This window comes from Barbatula barbatula (genome assembly GCF_947034865.1).
Source record: "Barbatula barbatula genome assembly, chromosome: 23".
Taxonomy (NCBI): domain Eukaryota; kingdom Metazoa; phylum Chordata; class Actinopteri; order Cypriniformes; family Nemacheilidae; genus Barbatula; species Barbatula barbatula.
This window is the reverse complement of record NC_136786.1, coordinates 17,368,115-17,389,706: the sequence shown is the minus strand read 5'-3', so window position 1 is coordinate 17,389,706 and position 21,592 is coordinate 17,368,115. Positions and strand designations below refer to the sequence as shown.

Sequence of the window (21,592 nt, the reverse complement as noted above, 5' to 3'; positions counted from 1 at the left end):
GTGCGTAAAACTCGTGTACGCACGTTTGATAAATACAGATTTTTTTCTACTTTCTATATTTCAAAATTGTAGATTCTTTTCTACACACTGTTGATAAAAGAGCCCCCAGATGAGTAGCACGCCGGGTCGGAATATAAATTACCAACACAATGCAGGTCATGACAAGGATGCCAATTATTGGAATGGCAGCAATGTAGCAATGCCCGAGTCTCTCGAAGCATTTGGCTTGTGTGTGGCGCTTTGATCATCTGTCAGCTCAGAGGGGCCGAGTGACTTGTGCCAAGTCACTAACATTGCGAAGGAAGGAAAAGAGAGATAGGGATTGGCTCCAAACATCCCGCACTCTCCACTTCCTTCCGGCGCTTGCCCACATTTTCAGACTTCCTCTTTCTCTTCTCTAGCCAATCACGAAAGGGGGAGCTCAGAATGGGGCGCTGCTTTGCAGTTAAACCCCTCCCACTGTGTGAAATGGATGGGTTAGGCTAATGCCATCTGATGGTCTCTCTAGGGATTCATTCGTGATTGATGATGTCGTCCAGTGCTTCCATACCAGTGTTGCAAGGGATGGAAGAAACACAACCCAGGTGATGACTGAGGCGGTGTGGAAATAGTTCTTGTCATGTGAATCTGCTGCATCCTGGAAACTCCTGCATCCCGGCGGCCAAGATATCCTCAAACAACCCTTTAAACAAAAGGAAAATAAATAAAGAATTGAGCACACGGATAATTAGGCTCCTAACATTCTCTGGATATGACTGACAGATGGTTTCATTTATCCTCACGACCCCCTGGTCCGTAATCTCACTCACGTCGGCCTTCTAAATTAAAACATCACACCTCGTGCTTGCTGGACATGGAGGGAACACCTATATTGGGAAATCTCAAAAGTTTTTTTAACAAATGCATGTCAATAATACAATTATAATGTCTGGCGAATGAAATGTTATGTGATCACAAAGGAATACAAATCTGTAGACCCATTAGTTTTGTACTATAGTTTGGCCATGCATTTACATAAAGTATAACACATATAATACTGGACATAAGAGCTTGTCAATGAGTTAACATGCAGACAGTCCCAGCTGACAGCGATGATATAGACCTCCTGAAGTTTATTGTGACATGGGCAGATAGACAGAAACAGGATATCTATGACAATGCATTTTATACTTGCTGCTTATCTGGAAAATGCTATCTTCAGCCAACTGTCTCTCTCTCTCTCTTTCACTCTCTCTCTCTATACTATTTACTACAACATTTTCAAAACAGCCATTTCAGATGAGGGAAATAAATAGGCCATTGGTTTAAGTTCTTATAATCAATCAAAAGGTGTTGGAAATATTAAACAAGTATATAAAAGTAATGTAAGAATTGTCAAAGCTTTGTATAAAAAAGCGAATAAGGCTATTTTACAAAGAAATGTGGAATTTCAACAAATAACAACTCAAAAACAAAGTTGTCAAAGTTAAGAAAGAGCAAGAAGACTGTAAGGATGTCAACGCAGATACATACACTCACCTAAAGGATTATTAGGTACACCATACTAATACTGTGTTTGACCCCCTTTCGCCTTCAGAACTGCCTTAATTCTACGTGGCATTGATTCAACAAGGTGCTGAAAGCATTCTTTAGAAATGTTGGCTCATATTGATAGGATAGCATCTTGCAGTTGAGGGAGATTTGTGTGGCTCCCGTTCCACCACATCCCAAAGATGCTCTATTGGGTTGAGATCTGGTGACCATTTTAGTACAGTGAACTCATTGTCATGTTCAAGAAACCATTTTGAAATGATTCGAGCCCAATTGGCACTAAGGGGCCTAAAGTGTGCCAAGAAAACATCCCCCACACCATTACACCACCACCACCAGCCTGCACAGTGGTAACAAGGCATGATGGATCCATGTTCTCATTTTGTTTACGCCAAATTCTGACTCTACCATCTGAATGTCTCAACAGAAATCGAGACTCATCAGACCAGGCAACATTTTTCCATTCTTCAACTGTCAAATTTTGGTGAGCTTGTGCAAATTGTAGCCTCTTTTTCCTATTTGTAGTGGAGATGAGTGGTACCCGGTGGGGTCTTCTGCTGCTGTAGCCCATCCGCCTCAAGGTTGTGCGTGTTGTGGCTTAACAAATGCTGCATACCTTGGTTGTAACGAGTGCATATTTCAGCTAAAGTTGCTCTTCTATCAGCTAAAATCAGTCGGCCCATTCTCCTCTGACGTCAAGCATCAACGAGGCATTTTCGCCCCCAGGACTGCCGCATACTGGATGTTTTTCCCTTTTCACACCATTCTTTGTAAACCCTAGAAATGGCTGTGCGTGAAAACCCCATTAATCGAGCAGATTGTGAAATACTCAGACCGGCCCGTCCGGCACCAACAACCATGCCACGCTCAAAATTGCTTAAATCACCTTTCTTTCCCATTCGGACATCAGTATGGAGTTCAGGAGATTGTGTTGACCAGGACCACACCCCTAAATGCATTGAAGCAAGCCATGTGATTGGTTGATGATAAATTGAACAGGTGTTCCTAATAATCCTTTAGGTGAGTGTATATTGCTTTTATTATGATGTTTGACCGAAAAGCCACTTTTGCTTGAACTTGGATTTGAACTTGAGAGGATATAATTTCCTATGATCACTGAAAAAGAATGTTCTGCTTGTTGCAAAGTGACCATTTAGTATACAATCCCTCGGTTTTCATTTGAATGTAATATAAAGTGTGCATTTATCTACATTTTGGTCCAAAATCATCAGTCTTCCGGGTGTGAAGCCCGCCGTCTGCCCTCTTGACGCGCAAACTCACACAAGCTTGAAGAGCGAGCGCCGCGCAATACGCGGAACATCTGAAGCAGGAAGACTGAAGCGCACACGAGAGAGAGAGAGAAAGAGAGAGAGAGAGAGAGAGCGGGGAGGGGAGAGCGAAAACTAGAGGTGAAAGAGGGAACGAGGAGAGCAGCAGCACTGGGATCAGACACTCTCGGCTGGTCCTCCGACCCGGCAAACAACATCCAGTGATCAGATCGCCCGTTATTCTGCTATGCGCATCGGACGCGGAGACGCCGCTTGCTCTTTGGTTTAACAGATCACTCGGATCTCTCTAAAGCGGAGTTCGACATTCATGACCAGCGGATTTGCGTTAAACCTTCGATTGTGTACCACCGGACGCGATGGAGCATTGGAAACAGTGCGCGTTATGGCTGATCAATTGTAAGGTGCTCCCGGCGAACCATCGGGTGACATGGGAGTCCGCTCAGGTGTTCGACCTGGCGCAGACCCTGCGCGACGGGGTCCTTCTGTGCCAGCTTCTCAACAACCTGAGACCCCAGTCCATCAACCTGAGGGAAATCAACCTGAGGCCTCAAATGTCACAGGTATGAATGTTGATTTGGATGACTGTTGACATGAAGTCAAACAATTCTCACGCAATTTTTATTATATAGAAAAAGTGAAAACAACTAAGGTACATCGTGTTATTCATCACAAACTTGCAGTGCCAAGTTGATATTGCAACACATGCGGTACCGTTATTTTTGTACTAAATTCTGCCCCCTATCTGCCCCAACATAGAAATGTTAAAGAGGCGCATCTTTAAAAGATTTCACCTCCAGTTTTTTTTAGCATCTGTTAAGAAAAAGCCAGATTGACAATAAGCACAGCAAAGATGGTTTATATTAACACAAACAACTAACTTTAAAACAACTAACAAAGAACTCTTTGGTACTTTAAAAGGTTGCACTCAAGTACAGAGAAATGATGTGTATGTATGTTGTCTAGAGAAATGAGAGTCGGATATAAAGCGGTTTTGGTTCGGTCACGTTCCCTGTACCCTGTCAGGTTAGAGCAGGATTAGTTTATCTGTCTGCGGAAAGAGTTTAATTGCGGACAGCCTTTGATATATGTCTCCGCTCTATGTTGTTAAACGCCATCTGTTCAAAGCCTGGACCTGATTATGTCCCTCACACATGAGGTGGAATCAGCCGTCAGTACTGACACAGAGACGTCTCATATCATATCCACAGTAACCTCTCATGAATTCTGACTGCTCCGAACACGGATACACACTAGACACACAGTCTAGACACACACACTTGATAAAAGCAAACCGTTGTGTATTAAATTTGTCCATGTGCTGTGTCACAGTGGCTCAAAAGATTCCAAGAAGCATTTAACAAAAGTCAATAGACTAGTTTTCGAATAAATGCATATATATGCATGTATGTATGTGTAAACATATGAAAATTGATATATATATATTGTAGATTATTTCATATCATTTAGTTTTATAATTTACAATTTATAACAGGCCTATTGAAAACTATAATTATAAAAAAATATAAAAAAGAATAATCATCATATGGTTCAGTGTATACGTTCATTAATATTTATGTTTTGGATCCGATAACATTACCTTACAATGCTTTGCTGTTCTCCATTCAGCAAAACGCTTTATCAAAGGGAAGGTAGGAAAAAGATTCCCCAAAATGAGCAAAGTGTCTGTGTAAAACAGCTTTTTTGAGCATGAAGGTGAAATTTCCATCTGAGGGCAACATCTGAATCACAGCATGAATTATTCATGACGTTTTTGTCAGCTTTTTTTTATCATAGACTCATTATAGCACACGGGACACAGGCACAGCCGTCCCACGGGACCAACATGGACAAAAGCGGTAAAGGAACCAAACAAAGCTCAGTCTTTACCTCATCAGAGCAACTCCAGGGGCCCGACGGGCCCTTTGGGTTTCCCTTCACCCCACCAATAGGCGTATCATTTAAATATAATGCACAACTCCCCCCCTGAAATTTCGACATTAATGCTGGACGCGAGAAGAACCAGGCCTGGGTTTGGTGTGTGAGTGTGTGGAAGGGCTGTTTTACAGGCCTTAGTTCAAGCCTGTGTGAACTGAAGAACAGAGAGGTTTCTGGGCAGGTTTGAATCGTGCAAAAGGTGGAAGTGTAAGATTGAGGAAGCCACAAATGCAGGTGCCTTTCTCACACATTGCATTGATCAGATGGCACTCGCTTGAAGCTTTCTTCCGTTTAACGTACGGCTCTTGAGGGTAGGAAGGAAATGGCAACAGGTGTTTGGCAGTTTTTCAAAACTTTATTTAGATATGAACATATGCCAGCGTAAGTAAAGATTGCGAGATTTGGTGAAAAGATTTTTGTGTGCACGACATGGGTTTCAGCAAACAAACCATTGGTAACTGGTGAAATCACCGCTAAGCGGTTTATTGCACATTGTCAGTGTCATGCCGTATAATCACTTGCTCGTCTTTAGGTCGGAGGGGGAAACACAAATGCTGACGCCCACTCAGATACAGTAGTTTCCGAGCAGTGACGCCCGAGGGGAAATGAGGAAATGGGATGAAGGAAGGAAATGAAACGAAACGAAACGAAACTAAACATCCTCTAAAAACCCTCTTTTGCGATGAGCTACAATTTACAAAACTAGCAGTTGGGGACATGTATCTTCCCAGAACCGAGGACTTGGGGTGGACCTGGGGTTGTTGCATTTGCATCATTTCCGCTGTGTTTTTCAGCTCACGTAAAAATCCACATTTAGTTAAAATAATGGTTTTAACAATATGCAACATCTTGCATAATAACAAAGTTTTTAAGATGCCCAAATCCTTGCAATGTCTAGCATGTTCAACCCAACTGCTCTCTCTCTCTCTCTCTCTCTCGCTCTAATAGAGACTGACCTTTCTTCTGTCACCAAGGTAACAGCCTCTACTGTAAATGGCTGAGGATCATAGAGAAAAGATGCTCCCCAAAGAGACTGTGAAACACACATTTACAGTTCAGATTTTGAATTGCCACTTTGAATAGCATTGATGGTTTTCTGCACCAATAAAGTGTGAATTAGGCTAGACACCGGGGAGACGTAGTTACATTAGGAATTTTAGACGAAGGCAGACATTTCCGTGTCCAAGCAAAGCTCTTTTGTTTCAAAAAATCCATGATTATTATGTTTGGGGAACGTACCCAGCTCATCTTATGACATTTGAATTGTATTCTGAACGTTGAAAATGCATTTACCGCACAAGCTGATGCCATTAAAGCGAACAGAGATAGTCATTAATGATGAGATTTAATTGCCCTTCAGATTTGGTATCTGATTATGGATCCTTTTAAATGGCCGATTAAGTAATAAGTGAAATCCTATTCCATGCTTACGATGCAAAATTAGCTTATGCTTTCTGATGACGGTTACACTTTAACCGCTTAGACGATGACCCGTCACTACTTGCACACAAGAACAACTGTGTGGTAGCAACCTTTACTTAAGACATTCAATGACATCACAATGCACAATGCGATGGGTTTTATCCAGTCTCAGGTTAAAAATAGACCGCGAACAGAAGCACTAAAACGCTGGAAGAATTTCACTAGGATGACAGAGAAACGCTAATATCAAATGTCGTTCCAAAAAGCTAACACTGTACATCTGTAAAGATATCTCTGTGTGCGCTTCAACGTAAAATAAAGGGTCCTTTAAAATAAACCAATCAACACAACATGTATTCGATCGCTGAGCAGAACAATATTCTTTGTTTCTTGCGAAAACCGCGTTACCGCAGCAGCGAACGAGCGTCCGTGCCTCGCCACACTCTGCGTTGTTTGCTCAGGTCAAGACACGCTAGCAATGACGTTTTTTTTAAGTTTCTACAAGCGGTATATGTTCAAAGTGGAAGTCAAAGTGGTTTCTGCTGGATTAGTTTGTCTGCTGGTATCTTAACCAGCACGCTTTTTGATGCACCTAAAATATTTATTGCATTGATGTCAACTTGCTTCCTCATGTAACACTTTTGTCAGTCCATACACAGTTCATAAGTTTAAAGACCACACTAACAACAGAATAGATTTAATGAACTTTATGAAATATTAATAATAATTCTTCTCATCATCATTTCTTGACTCTCTGTCAATGCCTCTTTGCTATGTTTTATTATTATAATTACGCTATGTTTATATGGCTATTATATTGTAGACCAGGGGTCCCCAAACTTTTTTCTGCAAGGGCCACATAATTCTCCCTGTCTTTAATGGGGGGACGGGTTGGTTTGTAACAGAAAATTACATGGGCCGGAGGTACTACTTGAATTATTGTGGAGATTTAATTATGATTTGAAATGTATTTATTATGCCTCCTAATGGTATAATAGTTTATTAATAGTTAATAGTTTAGTGCTACTCAAATTCAAAACACTTTCTTATGCATATTAATTAACCTTTCTCTTTCCCAAACGCTTGGCCATTTTGTCGTCTCTTTGAAATTTTCCGATGGTTCGCGCGTCAATTTCTATCGCAATGGTACGTTATGAATTTAACTAATTATTCAGAGGCGATGCTTCTTCACGTTGCTTTGAAAAGTGTATTGCGAGAACTCTCTCTGTCTGCGCACGCACACACACGCGTCCTGCAATAATAATCATATTAATTAAACAGCAACCCAGAAATTTGTCACAAGCATTGATTAAAACAATGATGACAATAATCACATGAAAAAAAACCGACTTAAATTCTGGACCTTTGGCAGTGAGGGGGGGTCCGTTCGAACCACCCGAACCCCCCCTGCCTACGGGCTTGATAAAGACATTACTGCCTTTTGTGACTACGTACGTCTATGAAGGTGGATTTTTTGCATTTAGAAAAAAATGCTTGAAGAATAAATACAGACATATTACAGTGTGTAGAAAACGACTCAAGACTCTCCAATTCAAACATCGCAAAGGTACTCGAGTCTCTTCACGCACGTGTTTCTCAATATTTTGTGAAATAACCTGTGTGATGTAATTCAGGGAGTTATTTTGGACAAGGTTAAATGAGTTAAATAGTCCACGTGTGTGAGAGGGAGTGAATTTATATCAATTGCTGTGAGACGTGCTCTAAATAGTGTCACGTGACCTATTATGATTTCAGAAAGAACACCTTTAAACAATGCAAATCCATGTGTCATAGCAAGCGTCTGTACTTAAAAAGAGTGGCATTGGAATTATGCTCAGACGATCAATAGGATGCATGTATCCAAACCAAGGTCAACATTGATTTTTCGTGGGATTCAAAAACGATTGCTTTGCTCACCGCCAAACTATGAGACGATTCAATGTTTAATGTCCCGTATGGGCTGACTTTCAGTAGTGCAACTTAAAAATTGGACATTACAAATTAAATGTCGCCCTATTTTATGTACATTGGTGCTGATTGGTATTAAAAAAATGCAATATGCGGTAATTTGCCAAATAAAACAACATGCAATACTAAAATACATAAAGTTGGAAAAAACTTAGCTTACAATTAAACTGACTACAACTCTTAGAAGTCTTCAAATCTTTTAGTTATTGAAAGCCATTGAGATGCATCATTCGGATAATTTCAATATATCTCGCAGCCCTAAATACTGTAATTATCAGCATGCTCTTTTACTATTTTTTTAAAAGTGTGCTTTTCCTTCGGCGTGCAACTGGTAAAAGCACCTCACTCAAAAGATCGTTGGCGATCGTTCACAGTCTTCAAACCTACACGCTTTTTGGCTACTGCCTCAGATCTTTAACCACACCATTGTTAGCAATGAGAGTGCTAAATGGAGAGATTTCATCAGTCTGACCTTTCAGCGGCGTTGGAGAGCATTTGTGGACTCATTCATAAAACCATTTCAATCCATATAACAGATGTCAGATAAATGGAGCTCATAATATGTATTGAACAAAGTATATTTATGAAGAATGGTTCAATGCTTACACGTCCCATTAAAATGACCAACAGTATTCTGCCCAGTTAGCAGACTAATGCTGTATCTCATGTTTGACAAGACTACTTTACAGTATATAGCAGTATACTCCATTGAACGCTTTGCAAATGAGTTATACCTTTGGCTGAGACCTACACTTCCAAGGTTTTCACAAAAAAAGTTTGCATGATTTATTTTAAGGGTTAAGTCTGAATGTGCACCTTAAAGGATCATAGAGCTGCATTTAGTTTTTTTACCTCTAAAATCAACTTATGTTACTCAAAGTGGAGTTTTAAAGGAAACTTTCAACGCTGTTTAGGATGCTTAGAATTAAACCGATGTTTATGCTATATCTTAAAGAACCAGTATCCAAATAATCTCTGCTGTGATTGGCTAACCTCTTCACGTAAAACGCAGTATAATTTACAGCACTGTGCCAAGTAGCTTAATACTAAAGAGGTATTGATATGTAAAAGTGACTCATGGGTTTTACAATGAATCCTTCACATCACTTTTGTGCTTCTGAAACCTTGTACCTCCGGAGTAAAGGGGAAGTCCACCCAAAAATCAACTTTGTGTGATTTTTTTACTCACCCACATGATATTAAACATGTCTAGAGAACTTCCGGCATCTGGTGACATCCCAGACACTTCCAGGTCTCCTCATAGACATCATGGTGTCAGTTTTTGCCAAGGTCCCTTTAAATTGATTTTTGCTTTTGTCAACCATTTTTATAAATCACCCTATTGTTTGTCACTGGGTATTGCAAATATCTAACCCTAATCATTTAAAAAGTGCTGTGTTTACAGTCATTTCTTGAAAAACGGCGAACTTGTACATCCGAGGTTTCAGAAGGACAGCGATGATATTAGGCTTTTGCAAATACATCTCTGCAACATTCCGAAGCAAACTATAGTACCGTCTGATTATGAATGCTCAATAAAGCATGACTTTTTTTTTTAGTACGAGCACAGTAGGGGTGTAACGTCATAGATTAGACACAGAGTTCGGCCGAGCAGCGTTTCTCTCCAATAAACCCTAATGCATCTCGAACGACAGCAATGCAGAAAGCAACACGGCTACAGCCCCATTGCACAGCCACATCAAACGAACATGGCCTCTGTCTAAATCTCTCTCTCGCTCTTTCCCTCTTTGTTTCTATCTAGCTTTTTTCCGACCCGACGGGACCTCTCGAGATTCCAAGACATCTGAAAGATGTGCCTTTCCGATAATATGCAGAAACCAAGCAAGTGTAAACAGTCGAGCAGATTTGCTGGCAGAACATTTTCCATTGTAATCTGTGCATAAGTGTGGCCCAAGGCCTCTTATGAAGTCATCTACGGGTGGGGGGGATTTGGTAACCGAGAAGCGGCATGTGTGACATTTTTCATCTGAAAGTTTTTATTAGATGTAACAGTTATTAGAAATGCTTTTCGCATATTCTTCCTAACGCGGTCCGGTCAACCACATCTCCCACAACCTTTAAAAAACGACTGTGAATACTTGACAGACAAATGAAAAAGAAAAGTACACTAACTCTTCTCTCAACAGGTAGTGGTCTGTGTTTTGTTGAAACTAGTTACTGTGTATTAGCACCTATTGTATTATTGCTCTTGTGTGACAAATCGCTTATTGCTCCCTGAACTCTTAGTAAGTCGCTTTGGATAAAAGCGTCTGCTAAATGACTAAACGTAAGTGTTTTTGCTCGTCATACGCCGGAAGATGAATCTAGGGTGCCCTTGCTCTCACGAAGGGTGCTGTCTTGAACTATTATACACGGTTTTCAAGAAATCGCATGTGCAGCTGCAGTGCAAAGCACACGGACTGTCATACATTCACTTCCTTTCGTTGCTTAAGATAGAAACATGGCTTTGCAGCAGCCGTGAAATTCTGTGTTTGGCAAGAGTTTATCACGCAGTGTGCCGACAAATGCTGGGTGCTAACATGACTATTAGAAAAGTACACATTCTTGTGAACATGCCCGTCGAAAGGGGAAGGGTGCAGATGTTTGGGTCATAACAGGACACCCATTAAGATTATAATCATATTTTTCGAGAGAACAAATTGCTACACTGTTGATGAAAACGTCCTCTTTCTTTAGTCACTTAGCAACCCTTCACATACAGTGAAAGGTATGGCAGATAATAACTATAAATAACTTTTAATTAATAATAATTAATAATAACTAAAAACTATAAAAAAAAATTCAAAAGGAAATGTGAAATATACCCACGCTTTTTTGAGAATTGACATTTTGGTACCAGCACAGAACACATCTATGTTAACATTAACTCCTTATTGGATAAAACCGAAATGAAATGAAAACATTATTTTGATTTATATTAAATTTTTTTCATTTTTGTCTTTGAACAGTTTGTTGCTTTTTAGGATGGACCTATCCTGACATTTCTTTTCTCTAAACAATATCTTTATTGCCAACATAAGAAACAAAATAATTATCCATTATACTTGTTTAACTGACTATAAAAAGGATAATGTTGAAATATTTTCCATTTTCCACATGGTCTCGAAAAATTTGATTCAGTCATGTGTTTTTATTTTATCGATTCTTTCTCATAGCTAGCTAATGTTTGAATTTGAGTTGTGGCTATGAATCAACGCAGGTGTCTGCTCAGTACGAAAGCTTGGAAACTCAGCTAAATGTGTTACATGTCTTTAGTGGTTTATTTTACAGCTGTTTGTTTCTTTAGCCCCGATTCAGAGCAAATGTTTCATGAAATAAGTATAAAAGTCAAATAAAACTTGTCTGTGGTTAGTCGTGCTCTTTCAGTTTTCTTTTCTAGTTTGAGTTCTTAAAGAATGTATTTCTAATAAAAGTGTAAAATGTAAAAATGTTTTTGATTGACTCTTAAATATTATGAACCCCCATGATAAAACTCCTAATATAATAATAATATATTACAATAAAAGAATTTATATGAACGATGTACAGTAATAATATTGTGATTCAAAGACACGTATACCTCTTCTTTCCGTCTAGTTTCTCTGCTTGAAGAACATCAGGACTTTTTTACAGTCCTGCTCGGAGATCTTCGGCATGAAGAAAAACGAACTCTTTGAGGCCTTTGACTTGTTTGACGTTCGAGATTTCGGAAAGGTAAGATGCTGTTACGTTTTAGTCTCTTGCTGCTAGAAAGAGTTTGTGGTAAAGTGTGTTTCGTAAGAGATGGTCGTTCTTTTCTCCTAGCGTTTGATTTAAATAGCAGCGATGGTGTGATAGAAATGTACGCGATTCAGAAAAATGAAGGATTCTCCTTTGATGTACAGTTTACACTATTTAACGATGCTAAAAGTCATATTAAATGAACTTTGGTGAGAGAGTGAAGGGTTTTCAAAACTGTTCATGTTCTAAACACGTAGAAGGTTAAAGTTATTCACTCTTATAGAAACAGTTACAGTAGATATTCCATAATCCACGTGTAATTCTAACATGGTTTTGTTATTACATGTGTCAAAAATATCCCTCACGGCTTATAGTGAAACAGCCTAAGGCACTTTAAGATATGTGGTGTTTATGTTTCCTCGCATTAAAAGAGCCAAACCCTGTGAGCTGGCCACATATTTCTTGTGGCATTGTGTCTCGGTCAGTCACGTCCTGAGATGATGAGTTCTCTGTTGGCTGTCTGCCGCAATAAAGTCTCAGCGTCTGCATTTTATCCTGCTGGTAATTTAATCCACTTTTCATCGTGTTTAATTAAAGATCAGTGACGGGCGGCAGGGTGTACAGCCGCCTTCTGAGGGTGTGGCACAACTGTACTGATGTATCACGCCTCCAGTTTTCCGTGCAACCTTGTTTACAGCTTTGGATTGATCGCATGTTTTTCCCGAAAGTGAAACCATATGTTTTGAATTTAGAAGTGTGTCATTTTTAAGCATATTGACTCTTAACCCGAGCAGATGCTTTGCCCCAGGACTGAGTTGTACCACACTGATCAATATTGTCAGAAGACCCAACGGACCCCCGATGCAAACTCAGCTACCTGACCGATGTTTCTCACCTGCTGTGTAATGTGAGAGGCAGACGGTAAATAAGTTATGGCTGTATCCTATAATAATTCTTCAAGGGAGGTAAACATGTTTTGATATGGCTCTTTCAAATTGGAAGTGTCTGAATTACAGTAGACGTAGGAAAGTATTCCTATTAAAAATCTTTGTATAGGTAATAAGACGCGACATGTAGTAAAGACTGGCAGACATTTCAGAGTTCAAACATTTCAGATTTTCACACTGCGTTTGGTGATCAGATGTGTAGCAACGTTTAGCATCGGGACAAGTGATTTTAAGCCGTGTTCTTCTTCACAGTTATTGGCCTTTGATACACAGCTTGTGTTTTTTGTTATGTAAGCCAGGTAGCAAGCCCCCCAAACATCCTTTCACATATATTTTATCTTATTCTTCTGTTCTATTCTGTCGAAATTCCCCTATTTTTCCTCAAACCTGACTTCATATTTTTTGTAGTAAATATATGGACTATAAGTAAAACTCTTTTAAAGGGATAGTTCACCCAAGAATGATAACTCGTTCATCATTTACTCAACCTCATGTTAATTTAAACCTGTATGACTTTCTGTCTTCTGCAGAACACAAAAGAAGATATTTTGTCCATAACCAAACAACAATGGATCCCATTGACTTCCACTGGACACAAAGACACAGAGACATTTCTCAAAATATATCTTTGTGTGTTCCACAGTATTCAGGGTTTGAATGACGTGAAGGTGAATAAATGATGATAAAATTCTCATTTTTGGGTGAACCGTCCCTTTAAGTGCCATTTCCAGTTTGTATCGGTGTTGAATGCATACAGTATAGAGCTCATGTCTTTTACACGGCCACCTCCCGTACTTGCACGTCTGCTGTTTCTTTTATGTCGTAGAGTGTATGTATTCAAAACCAAAGGGGGAAGCATGCACTCGGGGAAGACACGGCTGAAAAAACATCTGTCTCATTCATCCGACACTTGCTTTGGGCAACTCTGCCAACACCTGTTTATCACAAGGGAAGCACAAATGTTCTCGAAGCGGTTTTAATGGGAAGTTTGGGAAAGCGTGGATATCGCATGCCAGTCATTTCTGTCAAATTTAAAAAACAAGAAAGCAAGAAAACAAAAACATTTATTTTACATGACATCCTAAATTAGGTGTAAATTCAGTTTGTTAGTAGAGATTTTTTGTTATATATTCATCGATTTCTTTGTGCGTTGATGTGGGGGTCGCTTTGCATGACAACACAAGCTCTCATTGGCTGTCTGATCGTAATGAATTTCTTTTCAGTAATAGGCTGTGAGCTCCACACCCGTGGGCTTTGACCGATGTGTCCCTCACAGCCACAGTGACAGGTCAACTAAATCAGTCCATTCATACACCTCCAACTCTCTCCTTCTATTCATCCATCTATTGTCTCACTTCCTGTCTCGTTCATTCATTGGATGCTGATTCTCCAGTCATAGCAGAATGACTCAATTACTGACTCTACGGAAATGTGAATCTGTAATGAGTTAAGCACCATTTAGCAGGTGCGTTTCATCTGAAGCAACTTAGATTACATTGATTGCAGATGCATCGCCCTAAAGCAAAGCATCATGGGTATTTAATGGCAGTTTTACACGGTTGTGGAGATAGCAGTACTTCTCTACCTCCTAGGATTAAATCCACAACGTCGTGTCAGGAAATCAGTGTATGTTTAAAAGGAAAAACAAATCCCTCGTTCAGAAGACCAGCTTAGACAAGCATGAATTGGTTCAGGGTGGTTTGTGATCAGCAAGTAAGGTCTTTCTGCTGAAGCTTGTTGGCAAAACTAAAATGTTAAAGTTTGCTTGCTAGCTAACAACTGCAGCCTTCACATCCCATGATTCTGTTCTCCTCAGATAGCAGTCATATGATCGACTCACATCATACATCAGTGCTTTTGTTCTATTCTGAGCCACATGCCGATGACAAATCAATGGAAACAAGTTCAGATGGGAAACGTTTGATATTTTCTTCTGCATTTGTGTTGCATAAGCTGACGTGGTAAATTGGAACCAATGGGAAGAGTTTGTCAACTTCTGTTAAAGTGCATTCAGAGCGTTGCTTGTCGATTGTGTCATATCATAGTTTCTAGAGAACTATGATGAAAATGGAAAGTTTGTGATCTATTAGTACGGTTGTCAGTGTGGGAAAGGTGGATATGTATGTAGGCTATCAAGAGGCTGTCATTTTGTACTTGTCAGATGCTGGTGGGCTCTGGAGGAGAGATTGGGAGATCCAAGGACAGGCTGCTCGCACTCACGCAGCTGTTGCGCTATTGAATTTCCATATAGTTAAATACATTGATGCAACCGAGGCAGAATACAATAATCAATACCAGCCCTTTCTCTTTTGTTTGGCCCTTTTTTACTTTCTCTGTCACCCTGTATTTTCAACTTTGTCTTCATGTGGACATTGAATGCATGTTTGGGCCTATAAATATATAGATGCATTCATCTCTCAGACACGCACGCACACATCATCCTTCTAAGGGTAACGTGCCCTTCAAGGCTCTTGTTCCTTGGCGGATGTGGGGTTTATCGAGTATCAAGTGACAAGGTTTTTCGGTAATGGATGCTGAGTGGTTGTTGGAGGGGATGTGGTTAGGGGGGTCTGGGGTGCTACTGCAAGTCCTGATAACGCATAGGAGCTCTCTTCCTGAACCCAGAGAGCTTCTCCCTACAACGGACACTATTTTCATATATCCTCCTGACAGATAATGTACATAGTACAGATGGACAATGTGTAATATCTTGTTTTGGTCAAATTGTACGGAAGAATTCGATTTTTTTTGTGGATAGGACAATCTCACAAAGCATTGTGATGAGATGAGTGAAAACCAAAGATAGTTGGGTTTGTATACTTTCTGTGTACTGTATATCCTTTAATACATAGTTTAAAGTAAACATAGTTCATAGGTCAAGGGGGGTAATAAACTCATATACTAAAGTTATTATGAAAACGTATTGACATTTCAGAAAACATTGTGCAGTATTCAAAGTATGAGTTGTGTTATTACAAAAACTTGTATGTTTCGGAACCTTAAACCTTTTATATCGACAAAAAAAACAAACATTTAAAGGATCAAAATTATAAACTAAAGGGAAAAATTAAAAACGTTAAACATTTTAGATTTAGTCCTATTAGTTTTTCAATGTGGTTTTATGTGTATTAGATTATTGTGTAAGTCCAGCGACACATGCTAACCCCTCACTATATTTGAAACTGTATGTGTGACTTAACATGTCTATCTGTGGTGTAGCATCATATCAACATTTTATTTAAAGCATCGTCATAAATGCGTACAACAACCACACATTCGTGCAGTTTCACAAGAGAATTCTAGATATGCTGAGTGAAATTTTCCAGGATTCATTGGCTAGTTGAATACTAGAAAAATAACCGGCCCGAGGGACTACAATGCCGTGTGTCAGAGATTTTAGGAGGAACTAGGACATCTGCTATTAGTCAAGTGTGTGTGTGAAGTGTAAGGGCTCTTAAAATGAGCTCACATAGCACACACGCCAGCCGTACAGATAAGGAAGTGTGTGTCAAGTGCTCTGACTGGGCCTATAGAAACGAAGGTCTTTGCCTGTAGAGAGGCGAACGCTAGCGCTAGAATGGCTGCAACCCTTTTCAAATGCTCCGGTTGTGTAATTGTAACCTTACTGGATACAAAAGGTACAGATGCAGAAACGATACCAAGAAATGATACTTAAAGCAAGGAACAGAGGAAATTAAAGGGGTAGTTCCCCCCAAAACAAAAAGTTGTCATTATGTGTTTACCTTCACGTTGTACCTGACTGTTTATGCTGTGTAACACAAAAGAGGATATTTGGAGAAATGTCTCAGTGGTTTTGTGTCAATGTAATGGAAGTCAACGGGCCTATGTTGTTTGGTTTCCAACGTTCTTCAGGATAGAGAGAGAGAGAGTCAATTTAATTTTCCCGTGCTTTGGCAATGTTAAATGTATTTATCATGCCAATAAAGCTTCTTTGAATCTTGAGAGACAGACGGAGAGACAGATGCGCGTGCACTTTATTTATGCAATAAACTTTTTGGCTGTGTGTGTGGAGCATTTTAAAGTTTCAGAGAAAGACACAGCACGGGACTTGTTGTCCAGGTGTCAATTTCGGAATGAAAGCATCTTTACCGGTCAGTAACTTTACTTCAGACGGAAGTGTTTGACAGTGGTCTCGCCGCTTGTGTCATCCTTTGAAATCATACAGTGGTCGCGTGCACTGAGTTCCCTGCACTAAACAACTTATCAAAGTATCTTTAGTGGGCGGAGTTTGGAGGAGAAATGGTTGTCAGTCAGCATCAGTCAGAATTGCTTGCATGGGATGTTTTTGTCTTTAATTCATTTTGCAATGTAACCTATAATAATCCAACAGTTTTCATTTTTTCGTATTTTTTGTTTGTAGGCCTAATGTTGAATCACACTTTTTAATGAACTTTTTTGATGTACAGAGTAACTTTTACATTTAACATTATATTCTTCTTTTAGCCGCCAGTAAAAGGCCTTATATAGGCTATTCTTGAAAAGGCTAACGTTATATTGTATTTTATATAAAAGCAAGACACATTTTAAAAAGGATATTTTGACCATTAAGTTCATGCAATAGTGAAAAAATTGCTAAATAAATTTAAGAAATGCAAAAACAATTCGGTATTCGAGTGTTTCATTTTTACTCGGCTTCGGCCAAGAATTGAATAAAAGAAACATTTGCCATTTTTAAATCATTGTAAGTCAGTGATAAATAACATATCTGCAAGGGAAAAGCGGAGGTCTGTAGCATAATCTCAAGCACAACTGTGATGGATGGGTTTACTGTTAATCTCTGTCATTGACGGATATGTTTTACCAGTGACGGAAAAATCTGAAGGCCGTCGTTCCTTTTGACGGATTACAATAAGGCGATTTTTAACTCCATGTTTTCCCTGCTGGCAAAGAGACGTGTGTTATTGGGCATTCAGAGAGTAAATGCAAGTACATCGTGAGGTCGTCACGAACATGCGAATCATCACGTAACGCCACCTCGCACCATAGTGACGGGTAATAATAGATTATGAAGGCCTGTCTAGCGCAAACTCTACTTACAGTTATAGGAATATTTTTGACACGTCATAACTGCTTATTTTCTGCTTGTCAGTCAGTCCATCTGTGTTCAGGTTTGCTAAGCACCTCACTAACCCCGGTCACTGAGTCACATGCCCTCGAGCAGAAGGCTGTAAACTGCTGGAAAGCATTCACACTTCCTCTTTCCTGACTCTGCGACCTCTTTACTACGTGGCGTTCCCTGTAGGTTGAGTTGCGAGCTTACTCATGCTTCCTGTGGCAGGCCCCTCCCGAGGCCCCGCTGTGTAGGGGGTGTCTGTGTGCACACACGAAACGCGTGTGTAGACTCACGCTAACACTGAACAGCTGATCTCCTCTCGAGACACGGCTAATTTCGGCAGCCACGTTTACATGCATCCAAACAATCCACTTTTAATCGGATCGATGGCTCAATCGGACTGAAAAGCCTTCATGTTAAGGTGCTTACACGAAGGCTTTTCAGTCCGATTGAGCCATCGATCTGATTCCAAGCGGGTTGTCAATCGATCCGATCAAGGTCGATGCGATTGAAATTGCGCTCGTATTGAAAGGGGTGGTGTAGCATTCCGATCAGGAGGAAAAAATGATGCATGTAAATGCTTGAAACTTTTGAAAATTTTCTCAATCGGATTTAAGACATCTTATATATCTTATGCTTACCTCAGATATTAAAAACCCGAAACTCACCACAAGAGCCTGTTTTATCCATTCAGAGGCACGCGCATAATAAAGGGAATGGGGACACGCGCTGTATGTTCTGCCGGGCTTGTGTGTTCTTTTATCACATTACATAAAGCTAAGAGAGAACATAGTATTATTTGACAACTTCTTTTTCATTCAAAATGTGAAAATAAGGACTGCATTGACATCCTACATCCATCCCAAGATAAGGTTTGAAGTGAGATGTTAGATGCTTGCGCGGTGTTGACAGGTCTCGCTACGTTTGAAGTACATGGACGATCGAGAAGATTTTTAAACGGTTCTCGCGGTTGTTTCTTTCACGTGGGTTAAGGAATAATGTTGATATTTGGGCTATGCGAGGTCATTTGAGCTGGTGTTCGGATCGTTTTTGAAAAGCCATCGGACTTGATTTGTTACGCAAATCTGGCAACCCTAGCGTTTTTGAATTGTATTGCAACGTTTATGCGACCCGCTAACTGGACTGCACTGATCTGCAAACGGATTGAATTCATCGGATAGACAAAACCGGGTGCATGTGAGGTAGAGACTAAAGATCACTGTAAACTGCTGTCTTGCAAATTAAAAGACATTTACGTCTAAACGTGACCGGCACTACCGGAAACATAGTCTATAACAGCGATACCTTACAAGGGTACATGTAGGCTATAGATTATTTAAGCACGTTTCAGGGTTTTAGATTTTGCCTTCAGATTTGTTTTCAGATATAGATTTTGCTTTGCATTCTCTTATGCTTGCTCGCGTGTCATCCCAAATCTGGACTTTTTCTGCAGAAAAAAAAAGAAGATATTTTTAAGAAAGGTGGTAACCAAACCGCATGGAGTCATTTCTCAAAATATCCTCTTTTGTGTTCCACAGTAGAAAGAACTGTTTGAAAAAGCAGATGTGCTTCAGAGTTTGTCACAGAGAAGGTGTTGCAGGTGTGTGTTTGTGTGTTGAGTTTCTTGCTGTGGTCAGCGCCGTCACAGATGGCTTTTTTAACACCCTCATAACTGCTGAGGCTCCCGTGTAGACTTCTGCAAACATCAATGGCTCATGCAAACCACCGCCTCAGTGTCCTATTTACACTCTTCAAAGGGCTGACAAAAAAACAGATAATTTTTCGGCTGGTAGTAGGCGCTTAGAAAAAATCTCAAATCACAAAGCTGTAAGATCCATAGAAACGAAGTATTGCGTGGATTTATACTGGAGGTGTCGCCCATTAGCTTTTCTTTCTGAGATTTTAATTTCAATGGCAGTGTCACCCGAGTCATCCATTTGGATCCGATCAGCTTCACTGAAGCTCAAAGCTGTGTGGTATATAAAAAGATGTTCTCTCTGTGCGTTTTTAAAAGTCATCCAGTAAAACTTTCATAAGGCACTCGCCTGAAACGCAGCCAGGAACAGATTTTAAGGGACTGTTTGAATATAAAAATACGTTGAGGTCTGTGCAGGACCTTTATTATATTGTTTTTTAAAACTGTATTAGTCGACAGACTTCAATCTGATCATGATTCATATTTTAAAGACTCCATCTCCTAGTAATATTTTTATTTCAGTTTTACAGTCTCTGACCTCTTAAAAATACTTTTTTGTTAAACAGTCATATTCTAAATATGTGCACCATAAGCGTCATCATTCTGGCTTGTTTGTGATTGAAGACATTTAGTGCATTACAGTACAGTTACAAAAGCATCGATCCCGTCCTGCTAGTTTTAGAAATGACATAGTTGTCTTGGGGAGACAATAGACCAGCGAATATTCTCATATATAGACTGACAATCGATCTGAAAGTAGGTCTCATGATCAGAATAAACGTGTGACTGACCGCATCCAATGATGTCAAGTAATGGAATCGATAACAATCTTTCGCTTGTTCCTGTTTTCATTATTCCACATTCAATTCAATTTCCACTTTGCTGTGCATTTGTTGAGTAACGTTCCTGTTTTTGTGGAGAAAGGATGCTGCGTAGCGAAACATGAGAGTTAATCCTTGTGGTTGCGTGGGCAGCGTGAGCACGTGGGAGAAGCTCTTTGCTTCCTACACGGAGGAGGAAACAGAAAGAAGTTTCATACGTAGAGGAGAAGTCGCTTCATGTGATCATGTTCATTCTGTAATGCTGTGATAAGGTTATTGGCAAATGCTTTAAAGGGATATTTCACCCAACAATGAAACTTCTGTCAACATTTACTCACCTTCGAGTTGTTCCAAAGGTGTATACATTTCTATTGTCTTATGAACACAGAGAAATATATTGGATAGAATGCTTGTAACCAAACAGATTTGGCCCCCATTGACTACCATACTGTGAAAAATTGCCATTTTGAAGAATGTAGGACAGCAAACAGTTGTAGGGAACTTTTGACTATGCAATAATAATGGCCAGATTAACACTCACAGTGTATATATAATCCACAAAAATACAATGGTACACAGCAAAATTGCCAGTGTTAAAAAGTGTCAAATTAACACTCGCAGTGTGGATTATATATACACTGTAAGTGTTAATCTGGTCATTTTTAAAACTGGCGGTTTTGTACCATTGTATTTTTTCCTACTATGGGAGTCAACGGGGGGCAAAATCTCTCTGGTTATAAGCATTCTTCCAAATATCTTTCTCTGTGTTCATCAAAAGAAATCTATACAGACTTGGAACAAGGTGAGTAAATGATGCTTTATTTTTGAAGAATGTATTGTATCCCCTTTAAGAGACTTGAATTCCTGTAGATATAGACATGCATTGTTAACATTCATAGCATACTGTTTTATATCAGGGTGATATACAGTACTAGCAAATGATACCTTAGTATTATTTCAAAGTTAAGAGCAAAACACAGCAGGATCAAGAGTTGAGATCTTCCGAGACCACAGCAGCGTGGTCATTATATAGGTCATTCAAAGCAGCTGTTTTCTCCCGAGTCTTGTCCACCTGGCTGCGATCTGTGTTGGAGTGGGCTCGGGGTTTCTGTGAAATCCTGCTCTGGCCTTGCTGTGGATGCGATAGTATCTGCACACACTCTTCTTTGCGTGTGTGTGTGTGATTTGTT

The 21,592-nt window shown here is 39.8% G+C and overlaps 1 protein-coding gene across 1 annotated transcript in view; it reads left to right on the top strand.

Moving 5' to 3' along the window:
• Window positions 1–2,847: 2,847 nt before the first annotated feature.
• vav3 (vav guanine nucleotide exchange factor 3) overlaps window positions 2,848–21,592 on the top strand; it is a 56,045-nt gene continuing 37,300 nt past the window's right edge. The window contains exons 1-2 of the mRNA XM_079487889.1: window positions 2,848–3,379; window positions 11,742–11,858. Of these exons, the coding sequence (XP_079344015.1) occupies window positions 3,176–3,379; window positions 11,742–11,858 (321 nt within the window). The 5' untranslated portion in view covers window positions 2,848–3,175. The remainder of the gene's footprint in view (window positions 3,380–11,741; window positions 11,859–21,592) is intronic.